At 42.9% G+C, this 20,335-nt stretch overlaps 1 protein-coding gene across 1 annotated transcript in view; it reads left to right on the top strand.

Moving 5' to 3' along the window:
- Positions 1-7,567: 7,567 nt before the first annotated feature.
- frem1b (Fras1 related extracellular matrix 1b) overlaps positions 7,568-20,335 on the top strand; it is a gene marked incomplete at its 5' end in the record, with an annotated part of 88,100 nt that continues 75,332 nt past the window's right edge. The window contains 8 exons of the mRNA XM_084066253.1: positions 7,568-7,795; positions 8,717-8,811; positions 9,527-9,792; positions 10,559-10,761; positions 12,231-12,320; positions 13,020-13,253; positions 17,298-17,406; positions 18,299-18,430. Of these exons, the coding sequence (XP_083922379.1) occupies positions 7,568-7,795; positions 8,717-8,811; positions 9,527-9,792; positions 10,559-10,761; positions 12,231-12,320; positions 13,020-13,253; positions 17,298-17,406; positions 18,299-18,430 (1,357 nt within the window). The remainder of the gene's footprint in view (positions 7,796-8,716; positions 8,812-9,526; positions 9,793-10,558; positions 10,762-12,230; positions 12,321-13,019; positions 13,254-17,297; positions 17,407-18,298; positions 18,431-20,335) is intronic.

Raw genomic sequence — 20,335 nt, 5'->3', positions numbered from 1 at the left:
ATGTGTTTATAGCCATGTGTCACGTGAAGCTTGACCAATCACTTTGTTGACGGGTCTGACCAATCAGAACGTTGACGGTGAACACGGACAAAGTCAGGTATAGAGCAGGATCCACTCTATAGAGCGGCTGGCGCCGCTAATAAAAATACTCTGTTACAGGTAAAAGTCCAGAATTAAAAATGTAGCCTACTTGAGTAAAAGTACAAAAGTATTGGCATCAAAATGTACTTAAAGTACCAAAAGTAAAAGTGCTAAATATTTGAAAATAGCAGATCTACAAGCGACACGTTGTGAGCTTGTAGATCTGCTATTTTCAAATAGCCTAGGTTTAAAATAGGTTTAAAGTGGTTACTGTAAGTTTCATTATATTATATCATAATTTAGACCTATATCTGAAAAGTAACTAGTAACTAAAGTTTTCAAATAATTGTAGTGGAGTAAAAGTACAATATTTGCCTCTGAGATGTAGTGGAGTAGAAGTAAAAGTATTGGAAATTGGAATTACTGAAAGTAAAGTACAAATACCTCAAAATGTTACTTAAGTAAATGTACTTAGTTACTGTCCACCACTGTATAGCACTCCTCCTAACCCAGGGGGTCCCGGGGTCATGGCCATGCGGGCTTGTGGGGGGACATTTTTGTCAAAATTCCATTTTTTGCCACGGACATGCACAATGAGTGGACAATAATATTAGCAGAAACACAGAGCTAGCCCTCAATGACCATAACAGCTCTATAATCTAATAATCTATCATTAAGAGTAGACCGATCACTATCTGTGCACTCGTGTAAGCGCTATGAGCTTGTAGATCTGCTATTTTTGAAAATTCGTGAAAATGTGTGCAAATCTTTGAATATATATATTTTTAAAGCGGACATTTTTAACTCAAATCTTTGCTTCTGGGGGGTCCCTGGAACAACATATTTTGATGGGGGTCCGCGGCCAAATACATATAATGGGGGTCCTTGACATGAAAAAGATTGAGCACCACTGATATAGAAACATACGTTTTTCAGAAAACTGTTGGGATTTAGGAGACATGTAGAACCGGCTTCAGGTCTCAATGGGTTAGTACTGTACTTCAGTACAATGTTGAGGTATGTGTACTTTACTTGAGTATTTCCAATTTCCAATACTTTTACTTCTGCCCTACTACATCTCAGAGACAAATATTGTACTTTTACTCCACTACAATTATTTGAACATTTTAGTTACTATGTTATTACATTATAAAACATACATTAACCGGAGGGCACGGTGGTGCAGTCGGTAGCGCTGTCGCCTCACAGCACACCTGGGTTCAATTCCCGCCGGGGACGCTGTGGGCGGTGGGGGCGTGTCTCCTCCTCCGCGTCATCAGCGCCCATACCCTAGGTGGGGTTGGCGAAAGGGCCTCTCTGTGTGGAGTTTGCATGTTCTCCCCGTGTCTCCTAGGGTAGTTGATACCCTCACAAAAACATGTAGTAATCATGGTCACTAAACTCCTCCCCCATGACAGCCGGGGCGCCTGATGGAGGGGAAAGGAACTGGTTGGAATAACGTGTTCCTTCCACGCGCTACGTCCAACCAGGGAAACTCCCCCCTGTCAGGTGACAAGAAGGTCAGTTGGCTCTCATGCATTGAAGGAGGCATGAGCTCGGCCCTGGCCTCCCTAGGCTGGTGAGGGGAGTGTAGTGCCCAGGATCACTTAAAAAATTGGCACCGGGTGAAAAATAAGGGTTACAAAATCGTGGGACAAAAAAAAAAAAAAAACATACATTAACCACTTCAGCCCTATTTTATACCTAGGCCATTTGAAAATAGCAGATCTACAAGCTCACGATGTGACCCGTTGTGAGCTTGTAGATCTATTATGTTCAAATATTTTAGCACTTTTACTTTTGGTACTCTAAGTACATTTTGATGCCAATACCTTTGTACTTTTTCTCAAGTAAATTGTGAATCCTGGACTTTTACTTGTAACAGAGTATTTCTATATTGCTTTGTAGACTTTTACTTAAGTGAAGAGTTTGAGTACTTTTTCCACCACTCCTCCTAACCCCTAGCACCCCTTTGAGGACCCCTATAGGGGTCTCGGACCCCCTGTTGAAAACCCCTGTCCTATAAGGCCTTGCACTCCTCCTAATGCCCTTGATTATATAATAGGAGCTTGTAGATCTGCTGTTTTTGAAAAATCTTAAACATTTTTAACACATCTTTGCGTCTGGGGGTCCCTCTGGGGGAGGGGTCCCTCTGGGGGCCCCTCGAACAAAATATTTTACACTTTTTCGCTTAAAAACAATATATAGACCAATTATTTGTTTACAAACATTGAGACTGGACGCACAGGTGACTGCTTCATGTAATCAATTCCCAACAGATCCCCAAACCTGCTGTTTTGGGGTGAGCTTGTTTCAGTTCATTCAACCTCCTCTGTGTGTAGGCTAGTGGGGTGCGCCCTGGCGACACATATATACTTCATCGCGCAACGGTATAGCGCACCGAGAACAGCTGACATACAAGCTCACAACCGCGTCACGGATGCGACCGCTGTGAGCTTGGAGATCTGCTATTCTCGGCCGTTCTCTGCGCGCGACACCTTCGCGGGACGGAGCATAAATTAGTCTTGACGGGCTGCAGCTGCGCGAGCCAAGCAGGTTCTGATGCCATGATCATAGAGCGCTCCCTCCGTTCTTATGACATCCACTGGAGGTGGAGTTTTGAGGACAACTGCTTTGAATTGTTATTATTGTTTACACACAACAGAAACCAAGGATTATATATTTCAAGAGCGAGAGATCACAGTAAAAATCCTAAGCATTCTTCCTCCACACTGGGAGAAAAACAGCATCTGAAAGTGTGATGGGATGCATTTTTACACGTGAGACTGTGACCACTTTTACATTGCATCTTATGAGCGGTGGGGTTCTTTTGCTGCCGACCTGCGTGCGCATACTGTTTCGTATCAGTGTGACGTCGTCTGTTAAGGCGTCTATAAATATATATATATATATATTTAAAGATTTGCACACATTTAAATATTTAAAAACAATTGCAGATATACAAGCTCATGTGCCGTGCCATGAGCTTGTAGATCTGCTATTTTTGAACAGCCAAATACATCTAAATTGACACTAACTTTCCCGGCCAATTCTTTACTCAAGTAAAAATGGTGAATACAGGATTTTCTTTTACTTTTGACAGACTATTTCTACATTGTGGTATAGGTACTTGTACTCAGTACAGGGTACTTTCAGAGTAAAGGGAAGTATGTCTTCATTGTGGTATAGATACTTGTACTCAGTACAGGGTACTTTCAGAGTAAAGGGAAGTATGTCTTCATTGTGGTATAGATACTTGTACTCAGTACAGGGTACTTTCAGAGTAAAGGGAAGTATGTCTACATTGTGGTATAGATACTTGTACTCAGTATAGGGTACTTTAAGAGTAAAGGGAAGTATGTCTTCATTGTGGTATAGATACTTGTACTCAGTACAGGGTACTTTCAGAGTAAAGGGAAGTATGTCTACATTGTGGTATAGATACTTGTACTCAGTATAGGGTACTTTAAGAGTAAAGGGAAGTATGTCTTCATTGTGGTATAGATACTTGTACTCAGTATAGGGTACTTTAAGAGTAAAGGGAAGTATGTCTTCATTGTGGTATAGATACTTGTACTCAGTACAGGGTACTTTCAGAGTAAAGGGAAGTATGTCTTCATTGTGGTATAGATACTTGTACTCAGTATAGGGTACTTTAAGAGTAAAGGGAAGTATGTCTTCATTGTGGTATAGATACTTGTACTCAGTATAGGGTACTTTAAGAGTAAAGGGAAGTATGTCTTCATTGTGGTATAGGTACTTGTACTCAGTATAGGGTACTTTAAGAGTAAAGGGAAGTATGTCTTCATTGTGGTATAGATACTTGTACTCAGTATAGGGTACTTTAAGAGTAAAGGGAAGTATGTCTTCATTGTGGTATAGATACTTGTACTCAGTATAGGGTACTTTAAGAGTAAAGGGAAGTATGTCTTCATTGTGGTATAGGTACTTGTACTCAGTATAGGGTACTTTCAGAGTAAAAGGAAACTCATGTTGTATAAACTCACAGAGCAGATCCACTCATGTGGTTTTGAAACAGGAAGTGACACGCCAGCGTAGGAAGTGTCATGACAGCGCCAGCTGTCAGTCTGCTTTGATCTCTGCACCCCCCCCCCCCCCACGCTTACCCACAATGCCTCTGATAGGTTCACCCACATTAACCCCGTGTTTCCTGACCTGCTGCTGATGTGAAGCATTTATACCATGGGTCTTCAACAGGGGGCCCCGGGATCCTCTAGGGGGTCCTCAGAGTTGCTACAGGGGGTCCGCCAAATCTTTGTGTGATATATATATTTTTCACATTAACCACTTGAACCCTAGCATCCTTTTTCTGAGGAGAACTTTAGCCAAAAATAGCAGATCTACAAGCTCACAACGCCTCGCAGCTTTTTTGGCAAAGGTGTTTGGTGTAGAGGGAAGAAAGAGCAGACCAAGTAAACAAAAATGATTAATCTGAAACACAATTTCATACAATATAGAGGAGGGGGTCCCTGCTTCATCTCTCACTCTCAGTTAGGGGGTCCTTGGCCTGAAAACGTTGAAGACCCCTGATTTATACCATGACTGACGCGTGCTTTCCAATCACACCAAAGATTCAAAAGAAGTAAAAGTACTGAAAATTGGAAATACTCCATTAAAGTAAAAAAAAATACCTCAAAATTGTGCTGAAGTACAGCACTTGAGTAAATGTACTTAATGCTACTTTACAATTCAATTTCAATTCAATTTTATTAAAGTGTCAAATCACAACAAGTTGTCTCAAGACACTTTACATGTAGAGCAGAGACCCCACAGTCCCACCCTGAGCAAGACATTTTGTGACAGTGGCCTTCTGCCTCGACCGCTGTCGGGGGAAAGAAGAGAGAGAGAGAGAGAGAGAGAGAGAGAGAGAGAGAGAGAGAGAGAGAGAGAGAGAGAGAGAGAGAGAGAGAGAGAGAGAGAGAGAGAGAGAGAGAGAGAGAGAGAGAGAGAGAGAGAGAGAGAGAGAGAGAGTTGATTACACCACTGCAAGTGGGTAATCAATTATTATCTCATTATTATTATTATTATTATTATTATTATTATTATTATTATTATTACCCTTATTATTATTATTATTATTATTATTATTATTATTATTATTATTATTTTAATTCATTCCTATCACACAACTATTTGTACTGTAAGTATCTCTGAGGACCCCCTGTTTGGTGAAGACATTATGAAGTATAATGAGTGAACTCTCCTCTGCAGTGCAGGTCACATGACTGAACTGAAGGAAGGTCACCTGACTTGACTGGGAGCAGGAAGTGGATTTGATGAGACAACAGAGTTCCAAGCCCTTCAACATAGAGGATTGCAGACTGGTTTGTTGTCTCCGCTGTGCCCCCCATACCTACCCCCCCCCCCCCCTTGCTCTTGTGGACCCCCAACCTCTGTGGACCCCCAAATCTGTGGACCCCATAACCTGAGTGGACCCCCTAATCTGTGGACCCCCCACTGCTGGGGCCCGTCTCTGTGAACCAGTGTGAACGCCCGCCTCCTTTCCCTCAAACAACTGTTCATTCCAGTAAGTCAGTAAAAGTACCGATACTGCAATGTAGAAATACTCTTGTTACAAGTAAAAGTCTGGAATTCATCATTTACTTGAGTAAAAGTGCAAAAGTATTCGTATGAAAATGGACTTAAAAGTACCAAAAGTAAAAGTACTGCACTAGTATGCAGAATGTCCCATTTCACACAGTTTTCAAATGTATAAAACCATTTGAAAATAGCAGATCTACAAGCTCACACTGCGTCGCATGTGAGCTTGTAGATCTGCGATTTTCAAATGGCCGAAATGTACAGTAGGGCTGAAGTGGTTAATGTGTGCTTTGTAATAATAATCTAAATCTACAAAGTAACTAATAACTAAAGTCTTCACATAATTGTAGTGGAGTAAAAGTATAATATTTGCCTCTGAGATGTAGTGTTGTGAAAGTAAAAGTATTGAAAATTGGAAATACTCCAGTAGAGTACACATACCTCAAAATTGTAAGTACAGTAAGTGCATGTACTTAGTTACTTTTCACCACTGTCAGTGGTTTTCTCAAAGTATTATGGATTATCAAGTGGTATAAACATTACTCACATTGTTTAATTAAGTGAAAGTAGCAATACTGCAATGTAGAAATACTGTGTTACAAGTAAAAAGTACCAGTGTTAGAGCTTTACTTGAGTAAAGGTAGAAAAGTATTAGCATCAAAACATACTTAAGTACTCATCATGCACAATGTCCCATTTCACGAGTTATCATGATGTATAAAATCCCTTTGAAAATAGCAGATCTACAAGCTCACAACGCGTCGCATTGCGTGTTGGCGCTGTTTCTTTGACATACAGGGAGCAGACATAGACTGTACAAATGAACGGACAGAGAGACACCATTGGTTTCTACAGGCCGTAAATGAAGCCTATTTGTCAACGATTTCAAATCCGACATCTTTCTATATCGCGTCATATCTAAGCACCCGGAAATGAATGCTATTGGCTGGGTAGCTTGTCAATCAAGGCATATAAGTTCTACAGCATACCCCTCAACAAAAATTTGGGACCATAATTTTGAAAAACTCATATCATGGTGATTGAAAGAATACTTTAAACTAGCGACTGGAAGCATATTATGTGAGCTTGTGTGTTGATGCTGTTTCTTTAAAGGTTTCATGACATTCAGTTTTACCACACATTAAAAGTCTTTGTCATGGTCCTTCAAACGTGTATAAAAAGTTTTAACAAAAAAATCCACTCCAGTGATCCATGGCAGGTGTTTTTCTCTCACATTTCTAAAGCCTTTTCAACTGCAATGAAAAATGAAATCTTTGCCGGCGGGTGTCGCTGTTGAGGGATTTTGCCTGTCAATCATCGCCTCTGCTCCCCCCCCCCCAAAGGAAAGGGGAGGGGAGGGGAGGGGCGAGGAGGAGAGTGGGCGGGATTAATGGCCTGTGACTTCTAGCCTCGCATAGCCAGACTACATTGCGTGGATATGAGTCTGGTGCCTCCATGAGGACGTTTTTTTTCCCAAGGGGCGGGATCAAAACAATGGCCCTCGACGCAATTGGTTAGACCTACAACCAACTACCAATTACAGTCTCCCATATTTGAATCCAGGGCCCTGATTGGTCACGTCTTCTGGAGCAGGAAATGGATTCTCTAAGGAGCGGTGCCAGACCCAAATCGCAGAGTGCAATTTTATTTTGCACTCGCAGATTCGTCTGGGAAATCACAGATTACTTTTCAGCCTAATTATTCAGAAAACCCCAGACCACAGATAATCCACTGAATGTTCAAAGTTCAGTTTTTTTTTGGGTGTAATTGAGGTCATAAAACCCCCCAAAAAACATTAAAAAAAAATAAAAATGAATGTCATAGAACCTTTAAACTAGCGACTGGAAGCATAATTATGTGAGCTTGTGTGTTGATGCTGTTTCTTTGACATAGAGGCGAGCAGACATACGGTAGCGGAGCCAACATGGCCGCCGCCCTGCGGTGTGCGTGGGCGCTGTGTGTCCTCCTGGCCGCCGGCTGCTCCGGGAGGCTGCGGGTGGAGACGCCGTCGTGGCTGGAGGTGTCCAGAGGGGGCGCTGTGTCCCTGACACGCAGGCAGCTGGAGGTGGGGGTGGAGCAGACGGCTCACTGCAAAGTGGAGGTGGTCCTGAACGAACCCGTCACGCAGAGAGTAGGACAGCTGCACCCACCGGTGAGTCAGTGTTGATTTAGACAGCAAATGTAGTCATTGTCTTCTGAATTACATTCCATTTAGTTTTATTCATATTTTAGTCATCAATGTTTAAGTTTTAGTCGACTAAATATCATAAGAGTTTTAGTCGACTAAATCTACAGTTGATTTAGTCGACTAAAATGTATGTTGGCGGTGCCTTGATGGCGTCGTAATGGCTGATTTTACACTTGGTTGCATGCTGAAAATAGCAGATCTACAAGCTCACAACGCGTCGCGCTGAGCTTGTAGATCTGCTATTTTCAGAGCGCAACACCTGGACGCAACCAAACATAACATGACTTGTGTTTTAGTTCTACTGGATCTCTTCTCCACTAGTCTTAGTTCTACTGGATCTCTTCTCCACTAGTCTTCTACTGGATCTCTTCTCCACTAGTCTTAGTTCTACTGGATCTCTTCTCCACTAGTCTTCTACTGGATCTCTTCTCCACTAGTCTTAGTTCTACTGGATCTCTTCTCCACTATAGTCTTCTACTGGATCTCTTCTCCACTAGTCTTAGTTCTACTGGATCTCTTCTCCACTAGTCTTAGTTCTACTGGATCTCTTCTCCACTGGTCTTAGTTCTACTGGATCTCTTCTCCACTAGTCTCTCCACTTGACGAAATTGTCAATTGTATTTGGTCTTAGTTTCAGTCATCAGAGCTTAGTTTTTATTTTGTTTTAGGCAGTGAAAACAGTCAGTCGACAAACATTTTTCGTCACAGTTTTAGTCGACAGAATCAACTGTGTGTGTGTGTGTGTGTGTGTGTGTGTGTGTGTGTGTGTGTGTGTGTGTGTGTGTGTGTGTGTGTGTGTGTGTGTGTGTGTGTGTGTGTGTGTGTGTGTGTGTGTGTGTGTGTGTGTGTGTGTGTGTGTGCGCGTGCGTGTGTGTGTATTTGTAGGTGTTTGACTGTAGCTTCCTGGACGGTGAGGTCACATATGTTCATAACGGCAGTCCTCTGCTGGACCAGGACACTGTGATGCTGCGAGTGTACAGGTCAGTTCATTCACAATAATAACTAAACCACGCCCACCGTCCATCCAATCCGGGCTATGGGACTGCAACCAACAGCTACAGATCCCATAGTGTCAGAGGACCGTTCACAACAACGCTAAATAAACAGCTTAAACGTGTGAAACACATGTTCAGATCAAAGTTTGGACCTTTATTTTGTTTTCACACAGAACCAGAGATAACGCGATCCAAAGATTTACTGCTCCATTCACTCCATGGTTAACTTATTACTTAAAGGAGAGATCCACCCTAAAATACATATATATTGTGTCTGCCTATAATCATTCACCAACATACCTGATGCAGTAAAAAAAAAATATTGGAGCCCCTGTTATCTGTTCCGGAGACCCCTCCCGCCGGCAGAATGGGAGGATAAATGAAATCCGCCTATTTTAGCAGCTCCAAAGTTAATTTTTTTCCCCCACGAATCCTCATTATGACACTCAAACATGCACTGAATGTCCCTTATGAGCTGCCGTTCGTACAGAACGACGTGGAAGCTAGTCCTCGGTGTTGCCAGATTATGTGAGAGAAACAAGCAACGAGGTCTATGTCTATGACAACAGGGGCTCCACAAAAAAAAAGAGTTATTTTGCCAACACATGCTATTTAATTTTTTTGTTATATCACTTGTTATACACTTTGTTATACACTGCAGTATTGATACTTTTACTTGAGTAAAACATGCTTGTTCCAGGTTCACAGACAGTGAGACAGAGGTGCAGACGGTGGTTCTGTCGGTATCTGTGGTAGAACCGGGTTCCGGTGGTCTGGTGTCTCTGGGTTCCTCTCCTCTGGTGGTGTCAGAGTTCTATGCTCTGTCCAACGCCATCGACGGCTCGGTGCTCCGGGTTCGAGCCCGGCCGCCCGGAGCCGCCTGCACCCTGAGGCTGACCTCCTCCGAGACCAGCACCCCGTCCCTGGGTCAGCTGGTCACCCAGCTGGACTCTGCACAGAGGAAGGGTGAGTTTATATAGTGCTGATGAATTGAGTACAATGCACCACAATGGAAACAAGCTCCCCTAATGGGGCTTTTTGTGTTATCCTTTTTTAGCAGAACCTTGACTGTACTACCTGTACGGTTAGCAGACTCTTTAAGGTTTCATGACATTCAGTTTTACAAAACATTAAAAGTCTTTATCATTGTCCTTCAAACGTGTATTAAAATGTTATCTGAGGAATCCACTCCAGTGAGCCATGGCAGGTTTATTTCTCTCTGATTTCCAAAGCCTTTTCAGCTGCAATGAAAACAATAAACTATTTGCCTGCGGGTGTCGCTGTTGAGGGTTTTTGCCTGTCAATCATCGCCTCAAAGTCAAAATATAAATTTGATGTCATGATACCTTTAAAGGAACACTTCACCGCACAAAAATACTTATTTTCTACAAATTACTCATGAAGCCTTGACTTCATGGAGATTCTTTTAGTTTTTGAGCCAATAATCCAATTTGACTATAATCTAAGTTAATAGGAGACCAATGTTATCATGAACAAAAAACATATTTAAAACATTTTCTTTGAATCCAGATCATCAGTGATTAACACTGTGAGAGTTGTTTTGGACTTTATATTATTATTTCAAGTGTTTATCATTGATCTCCTACCACAGCAGAGTCAGCAAATATTGGATTATTGGCTCAGGAATGAGACAAAAATTGCATACAAATTATTGCAGCGGAAAACAAGAAAGAGCGAAGTAAAAAAAAGAGTCCCCCCCCCCCCCCCACAGGCAGACAGACAGGTGTGTTGTGTCCAGGCAACAGGCCGTGTCTCCACGATGGAACCCGTCCGGTTCCCTTCCTGAAGACCTCGTGTCAGGAGTTCCTGGCTCTGGGTCTGAGGTACCAACACCTGAGACCCCCCAGTCCTGAGATAGACTACATCTCTGTGAGGGTGGAGATACGAGACACACACACCAGAGCCCTGATGGAGGTACTACACACACACACACACACACACACACACACACACACACACACACACACACACACACACACACACACACACACACACACACACACACACACACACACACACACACACACACACACACACACACACACACACATCTCTGTGAGGGTAGAGATACGAGCAAACACACACCAGAGCCCTGATGGAGGTACTACACTATAAACGCACACATACGCACACGCACACGCACGCACACACACACACACACACACACACACACACACACACACACACACACACACACACACACACACACACACACACACACACACACACACACACACACACACACACACACACACACACACACACACACATCTCTGTGAGGGTAGAGATACGAGCAAACACACACCAGAGCCCTGATGGAGGTACTACATACACACACACACACACACACACACACACACACACACACACACACACACACACACACACACACACACACACACACACACACACACACACACACACACACACACACACACACACACACACACACACACACACACACACACACACACACACCACCAGAACAGTAATGGAGGAACCACACGTCCACTCTGTTCATGTCAAGTTCAGATGAAAAATTTCATTTTTTTTCATTTAACACATTCATTGCCAGGTATTAATTAATGTATTCATCCGCTACTGCCAGCGTTTTCCCCTTATTTTGAGTCTTTTTCACGATCCACATAATCTTCTTTTTTTTCCAACCTGGATGTAAACAAACAATGTCTCGTTGGAAGGACGAGTCTCTCTTCTTTCCACCGGATAAACAAAAACATTGTAACCGCGAACGTCCATGCTGTATCGACAGTTGAATATAGTTACATTTTCCTTTAAAGGGTTAGTTCAGGTTTTTGGACTTAAAGCTGTAGGAAATACTTTCCATGAATGTAGTGGTTGCAAAGGTATTAATTGATTGCCCGAGTCCTGTGGTCAGAGTTCTGGTCCGGTTCTGATAAATATGAAGTAGTTCTGGTAGATTAGTAGATATGGTAGGGGCCGCTCATTAAAAATAAATTAATAAAAAAAACTAGCGTCATTTGTATTGTTGACCTATTTCTACCATATAGTGCAGGTTTCGTTCAACTTCGACCCCTGTGTCACATGTTACTATTGTTTGTGTCATATATTTTGTGGGTGAGTAGGCTGCCACGGCGTAGTGATTCTGGACACTTTTTTATTTTTAATGAGCGGCTCCCACCAAATCATGGATCTACTTCATATTCATCAGAACTGGACCAGAACTCTGACCACGGGACTCGGGTAATCAATTAATACCTTTACAACCACTACATTCATGGCAAGTATATCCTACAGCTTTAAGTCCAACACTCTGAACTAAGCCTTTACTTAACAAAAACATCTCAGTTTACAGTACCTTTTAAGATGTTTCATAATTATGGACATGCTTTGTGCTTTCCCAGACAGAAGCGGTGTGGTTGCCGGTTCTAATCCAGGGAGCCATGCAGAACCAGCCTCCACACGCCTCCTTCATGTCCTCCTTCATCCTGGAGGTGACATTCATTATAAATACATATATTTAACCCATTCAATCCGGGGACGCATCAGTGTCATTTTAGATTTCTTTGGCTATTCAAAAAATTGCATATCTACAAGCTCAAGTGCCGCGCTATGAGCTTGTAGATCTGCAATTTTTTTTAAATTCCGAACAGAAATTGCAACTCTTTCCCTCTGTCCCTGGAACAAAACATTTTGAGTTGGGGTTCCGCGGTTTGTGTTTGATGTGGCCCACGGACCCCCATCTCAACACATGTTGTTCCAAGGACCCCCCCCCCCCCCCCCCCTGTGTATAGGGGCGTCCGGCGCATACCACATACACCGGTAATCCAGCTTGACAGCGCGTCGCAGGTTCGACTCCCGATCCCGACGACCTTGTTCTGTGTCACCCCCCCACCTCTCTCCCTATTTCATGTCAGCCTACTGTCCTGTCAATAAAGGCAGAAAAATACCTCAAAAACATATGTCCATTTATATTCAAAGATTTCCACACATTTTCCACGATTTTTCCAAAAAATATCAGATGTACAAGCTCAAGAGTGCCGCGCTATGAGCTTGTATATCTGCTATTTTTTAACAGCCAAGGAAATCTTATAATGACACGGATGGGTTCCCGGTCTTAATGGGTTAATGTTCAAATAAAAAAGGAAAATGTAATAATTCTAAATAAGTGTATTTATGTTTCCTGCCACCAGGTGGACCAGTTCATCCTGACGCCGTTGAGCAGGGCAGCGTTAGACGCCAGCGACCACGAGACTCCTCAGGAGCGCCTGGTGTTCAACGTGACGCTGCCCCCTGCTGGAGGCTACCTCACACACCTGGACGACCACACCAAGCCGCTGGCCTCCTTCACCTGGAGCGACCTCAACGACCTGAAGGTCGCCTACCAGCCGCCCAACGCCAGCCACGCCCACAGGAGGACCTACCAGGTTGGCATTGGTTGATTTACTGATTGATTGATTGATTGATTGATTGATTGATTGATTGATTGATTGATTGGTGTAATACTACTCTGTTACAAGTAAACGCCCGGCATTCAAAATTGACTTGAGTAAAAGTACAAAAGTATTGATATACAACCTAACAGACTCCAGCACAGCCCACCATAGCCCAGCAGTCCGGCACATTCCAGCACACAAAGTCCAGCCCACTGGGAGAATATCCTAGGGTATGGGGGTAGTTAAATGACTGTAATAGGCTATACAGGGCTGGGTCCAGCTGGAATAGGCTAGACTAGAATGTTCTAGGTCTTACTAGACTCTAATAGGCTCTATTAGGCTGTACTAGGCTCTTGTCAGCCCTGTAGCCCCTTTGCACTTGAGATTAACCACTGTGTCCACGGGCAATAGTTTTACATGGGTTTGTGTCCACCGGCAATAGTTTTACATGAACATGTCTATGCTATAGTATAGTACTGCCCCGTACAACCTAACAGAGCCCAGCACAGCCCACCCCACCAGAGCCCAGCACAGCCCAGCACATTCCAGCACACCCAAGTCCAGCCCAGTGGGAGAATAGCCTAAGGTTTGGGGGTAGTTAGATGACTGTACTAGGCTATAAAGGGCTGGGTCCAGCTGGAATAGGCTACACTAGAATGTTCTAAGCCATACTAGACTCTAATAGGAGCTATTATGCTGTACTAGGCTCTTGTCAGCCCTGTAGCCCCTTTGAACTTGAGATCAACCATTGTGTACACGGGCAATAGTTTTACACAAGTTTGTGTCCACGGCCAATAGTTTTACATGAACATGTCTAGGCTATAGTGTCCCCGAACCACACTTTGGGAACCAGCCATGGACCCCTTTGGAAACCCTCTGTACACGGTGTACACAGAGTACATTTTCCATTGAGTTAATGCTATGTCCACTTCCAATAGTTTTGGAAAATAGCCTGCCACCCTGTGGAATTATGCTTGAACTGCAGAAAAGGACCCTAAATATAAAAAAAAGAAACAAAAATCATCCGTGGGACTGATGGGCGAACAAGTGGTGTCCACACACAGAAGGGGGCCAAGAGGACATTTAGAGTCCCCCCGGTGAATTTTCACGCCCCCACAGACTGTACAGTGGAACCCAGAAATTGGCCGTGTCAACAGGGCATAGGGACTATGGCTCGTGGACACAAAACGCTATAAATGTAATAATAATAATAATAATAATAATAATAATAATAATGATATATATTAATTATAAAATAGCATGATGGGGGGTTCCGTGTTTCTAAGTGGGGATGTTTCTAAGTGGGGATGTTTCTAAGTGGGGGTGTTTCTAAGTGGGGGTGTTTCTAAGTGGGGATGTTTCTAATTGGGGATGTTTCTAAGTGGGGATGTTTCTAATTGGGGGTGTTTCTAAGTGGGGATGTTTCTAAGTGGGGATGTTTCTAAGTGGGGATGTTTCTAAGTGGGGGTGTTTCTAAGTGGGGATGTTTCTAATTGGGGATGTTTCTAAGTGGGGATGTTTCTAATTGGGGGTGTTTCTAAGTGGGGATGTTTCTAAGTGGGGATGTTTCTAAGTGGGGATGTTTCTAAGTGGGGATGTTTCTAAGTGGGGATGTTTCTAATTGGGGATGTTTCTAAGTGGGGATGTTTCTAAGTGGGGGTGTTTCTAAGTGGGGGTGTTTCTAAGTGGGGATGTTTCTAAGTGGGGATGTTTCTAAGTGGGGATGTTTCTAATTGGGGATGTTTCTAAGTGGGGATGTTTCTAAGTGGGGATGTTTCTAATTGGGGATGTTTCTAATTGGGGGTGTTTCTAATTGGGGATGTTTCTAAGTGGGGATGTTTCTAATTGGGGATGTTTCTAAGTGGGGGTGTTTCTAAGTGGGGGTGTTTCTAAGTGGGGATGTTTCTAAGTGGGGATGTTTCTAAGTGGGGATGTTTCTAAGTGGGGGTGTTTCTAAGTGGGGATGTTTCTAATTGGGGATGTTTCTAAGTGGGGATGTTTCTAATTGGGGGTGTTTCTAAGTGGGGATGTTTCTAAGTGGGGATGTTTCTAAGTGGGGATGTTTCTAAGTGGGGATGTTTCTAATTGGGGATGTTTCTAAGTGGGGATGTTTCTAAGTGGGGGTGTTTCTAAGTGGGGATGTTTCTAATTGGGGATGTTTCTAAGTGGGGATGTTTCTAATTGGGGGTGTTTCTAAGTGGGGATGTTTCTAAGTGGGGATGTTTCTAAGTGGGGATGTTTCTAAGTGGGGATGTTTCTAATTGGGGATGTTTCTAAGTGGGGATGTTTCTAATTGGGGATGTTTCTAAGTGGGGATGTTTCTAAGTGGGGATGTTTCTAAGTGGGGATGTTTCTAAGTGGGGATGTTTCTAAGTGGGGATGTTTCTAAGTGGGGATGTTTCTAAGTGGGGGTGTTTCTAATTGGGGATGTTTCTAATTGGGGATGTTTCTAAGTGGGGATGTTTCTAAGTGGGGATGTTTCTAAGTGGGGATGTTTCTAAGTGGGGATGTTTCTAATTGGGGATGTTTCTAAGTGGGGATGTTTCTAAGTGGGGATGTTTCTAATTGGGGGTGTTTCTAAGTGGGGATGTTTCTAATTGGGGATGTTTCTAAGTGGGGATGTTTCTAATTGGGGATGTTTCTAAGTGGGGATGTTTCTAATTGGGGATGTTTCTAAGTGGGGATGTTTCTAAGTGGGGATGTTTCTAAGTGGGGATGTTTCTAAGTGGGGATGTTTCTAAGTGGGGATGTTTCTAATTGGGGATGTTTCTAAGTGGGGATGTTTCTAAGTGGGGATGTTTCTAATTGGGGATGTTTCTAAGTGGGGATGTTTCTAATTGGGGATGTTTCTAAGTGGGGATGTTTCTAAGTGGGGATGTTTCTAAGTGGGGATGTTTCTAATTGGGGATGTTTCTAATTGGGGGTGTTTCTAAGTGGGGATGTTTCTAAGTGGGGATGTTTCTAATTGGGGGTGTTTCTAAGTGGGGATGTTTCTAAGTGGGGATGTTTCTAATTGGGGGTGTTTCTAATTGGGGGTGTTTCTAATTGGGGATGTTTCTAATTGGGGGTGTTTCTAAGTGGGGGTGTTTCTAAGTGGGGATGTTTCTAATTGGGGGTGTTTCTAATTGGGGGTGTTTCTAATTGGGGATGTTTCTAATTGGGATGTTTCTAAGTGGGGATGTTTCTAAGTGGGGATGTTTCTAAGTGGGGATGTTTCTAATTGGGGGTGTTTCTAATTGGGGATGTTTCTAAGTGGGGATGTTTCTAATTGGGGATGTTTCTAAGTGGGGATGTTTCTAAGTGGGGATGCTTCTAAGTGGGGATGTTTCTAAGTGGGGATGTTTCTAATTGGGGATGTTTCTAATTGGGGGTGTTTCTAATTGGGGGTGTTTCTAAGTGGGGACTTGTTCCCGTCACGGCACGTGCTGACATGTTTTGGGGTCAGTTTTAACCCATTAGATCTACAAGCTCAGAATGCCGCACTATGAGCTTGTAGATGTGCTATTGTTGCAAAATTGTGAAAATGTATGCAAATATTTGAATATATATATTGTTTTTAAAACAAACATTAGTAACTCAAATATTTGCTTCTGGGGAAGCAGGTTTTTTTTTCATGTCATGCACCCCCCAAAAGGATATGTATTTGGCTGCGGACCCCGTCTCAAATATGTTGTTCCAGGGACCCCCAGAAGCAAAGATTTTAGTTACAGATGTTTGCTTTAAAAAAATAAACATTCAAATATTTCCACACATATTCTGGATTTCTCAAAAAATAGCAGATCTACAAGCTCATAGTGCGGCACTCGGTGCCGCGCTATGAGCTTGTATATCTGCTATTTTTGAATAGCCAAAGAAACAAAAACAAATACAGATGCGTTCCCTGTCTTAATGGGTTAAATGTGGACATTAAAAGTGTCATGGCTATAATGGGGCGTTCTGCATTTAGCTGGCAGCATATAACAGTAGAATACATTTCTACCCATCCTGGGGTTCAAGTGGTTAATGATGTTGTTATTTATATTTCATAACCACTAGGTGGAGTTTACAGCTCTGGACAGTAACTACGCCAGCAGTCCTCCCATCCTGGTGCACTTCTCCATCAGGACCGCAGAAACCAAAGCACCTCGAGTCTCCTGGAACATGGGTGAGATATTATCATCATGTTAAACTTACTTGAGTAAAAGTACAAATGTATTGGTATCAAAATGTACTTAGAGTACCAAAACTGGAAAGTAGTCATTATGCATTATGTCCCCATTTCACAAGTGGCGGCAGTGGCTCAGGGGTAGAGTGGCTGGGTAGAGTGAACTGGAAAACCGCAAGGTTCCCAGTTCGATCCCGGGCTGGGGGGGCTCCCCTAGAGTTAGTGTGGAAGTGTCCTTGAGCAAGACGCTGAACCCCTAATTGCTCCTGATGAGGAGGTTGGTGCCTTGCATGGTTTCCTCCTCCATCGGTGTGTGAATGTGTGTGTGAATGGGTTAATGGTAGCCTGGTTCCAGACGAATCTGCCTTTGCAAAATTGCATGCACTTTAGCTCTCGGCAGATTAGGTCTGGCCCCCCTCCATAGAGAATTTATTTCTCTCCCGCAGAGGTTGTGCGGGACCAATCAGGGCCCAGTATCCAAATGTGGGCGGGCTTATCACCTTATTTGGAGCAATGACGAACAAGGAAGCACTGCTCTGATTCGTTCGTACAAGGAAGCACTGCTCTGATTGGTTTAGGTCTAACCAATAGAGTCCGTTTGGATATTTTTGTAACCGCCCCTTGGAAAAAAATCTGTCGTTGATCGGGACCAGACTAATATCCACGCAGTGTGTCGTGTGATATTGTCTGGCTACGCGAGGCTAGGTTAATGGCACAATCAATGTAAAGCGCTACGGATAGAAGCGCTATATAAATGCACCATTTACCATTTTACCATTTACAAGTTTTCAAATGAATAAAATGTTTTGAGAATAGCAGATCTACAATGAAAACGACGGTTACTTCTCTCACACTTTGTTTTAATGAACGGTCATCATATTCCATGTTGCAGGTCTGGACCTGTTGGAGGGTCAGTCTCGACCAATCACGTGGTCCGATCTTCAGATCGTGGACAACGACAACATCAACGCCGTCTTCCTGGTGGCCGTGGACGGACCGCTGCACGGACGCCTCACTGTCAGAGGTCAGAGGGCAACGGTTACGGGATGATTATGTCATTGTGTATATACGATCACAATCACTGCTGTCACAGGTTTACAGGTGTAAAGGAAAGGGTGATAGTATTCAGTCAGAAGAGAGCAGGTCAGAGTGTGAGAACAAAGGAAAAGAGATAGAAAACAGATGAAATATATGTACATACACACAATTTAATGGCTTTTAGTGCCAAAGTGGCCAAATTGTCAAATATTAGATACTTTATTGTCCTTGCGGAAATTCATTTTGTGCCAAGCAGCCATCAGGATACAAAAAAAAATCACGAAACATAACATAAATACACAATACATAGACAGATCACACAATACAATATTACATAAGAAAGAGGCAAACCTTGTAAGAATGATCTTGTGGATATCAGGCTAATTTCACAATATTTATCTGTGGAACAGAGTCAAATGACTATGTTGGGGAGTCACGGACGTTTGGGAACCCTTAGACAATGTTGCACTTTATTTATTTATGTAACAATTTATTTGACACAATATGTCTTGTCTAGTACTGTCCAACATCCGTTATATGGACATCAGAGCCAACATCCTGCATCAGGTCAGGCTCTGCGGCTTTAAAAGCATTTTGAACACTGTGTGGAGAGAGACTTTAAGCCATTTATACCGGGAACGCATCTGTGTAACCACTTTAACCATTTTTTAAAAATACTTTGGCTATTCAAAAAATAGCAGATCTACAAGCTCATAGCGCGGCACCGAGTGCCGCACTATGAGCTTGTAGATCTGCTATTTTTGAAAAAAATATTTAACTTTTTTTTGCAAATCTTTGAATATATATATATATTTTGTAACTCAAATCTTTGCTTCTGGGGGGTCCCTGGAACGACCTATTTGAGATGGGGGTCCACGGCCAAAGAAATATCATTTTGGGGGTCCTTGGCATGAAAAAGTTTGTTCCAGGGACCCCCCAGGAGCAAAGATTTGAGTTAAAAATGTAGTTTAAAAAATATATATAATATTCAAAGATTTGCACAATTTTTCACGTTAAAAAAAGAAATGTCTACAAGATCTACAAGCTCATAGCGCGGCACTCGGTGCCGCGCTATGAGCTTGTATATCTGCTATTTTTGAATAGCCCAAATAAATCTAAAAATGACACAGATGCCTCCCCGGGCCTAATGGGTTAAGCTCCGTCTGCCAAAACCTCTGGCTGTTATATTATGTCTGCATGAAAGGTTAAATCCCCCCACAACCCCCCCGATCTCCTCCTCCTCCTGCCGCTGTACACCCCCTTCTCTGCCCCCCCCCCCTGTCCCCTGGCTGGGGGGGGGGGGGGGGGGATGTCAACCTGTTTGGGGACATAGCGGTACATCTGCTCCCTGTGTGCAGCGCTGCATGAAACGACGTTAAGTCTCTACAATCTGCTGGGCCAGCGGCCCCCGCCTGGGAGACAGAGGGGGGGGGGGGAGTAACTAAGTATATTTATGAAAGTACTGCACAATCTTGGGGTATTTCTACTTTACTGGAGTATTTCCAATTTTCTGCACTTTTACTTGTACTCCACTACATCTCAGAGGCAAATATTACAGTGCTTTTACTCCACTACTATTATTTGAAAACTTTAATTACTTTGTAGATTTGGATTATTATGACAAAACATACATTACCCACTTCAGCCCTATATACATTTCGGCCATTTGAGAATAGCAGATCTACAAGCTCACAATGCGTCGCGATGCGACGCATTGTGAGCTTGTAGATCTGCTATTTTCAAAAGATCTTCATACATTTCAAAACTTGTGAAATTGGACATTCTGCATAATGAGTACTTTATTGCTTTTGGTACTTTAAGTACATTTGATACCAATACTTTTGTACTTTTACGAGAGAGAGAGAGAGAGAGAGAGAGAGAGAGAGAGAGA

Source organism: Gymnoscopelus microlampas (genome assembly GCF_963454915.1).
Source record: "Gymnoscopelus microlampas genome assembly, chromosome: 9".
In the NCBI taxonomy this organism is placed as follows: domain Eukaryota; kingdom Metazoa; phylum Chordata; class Actinopteri; order Myctophiformes; family Myctophidae; genus Gymnoscopelus; species Gymnoscopelus microlampas.
The sequence above is the reverse complement of the archived record's forward strand: the minus strand, read 5'-3'. Positions and strand labels throughout refer to the sequence as shown.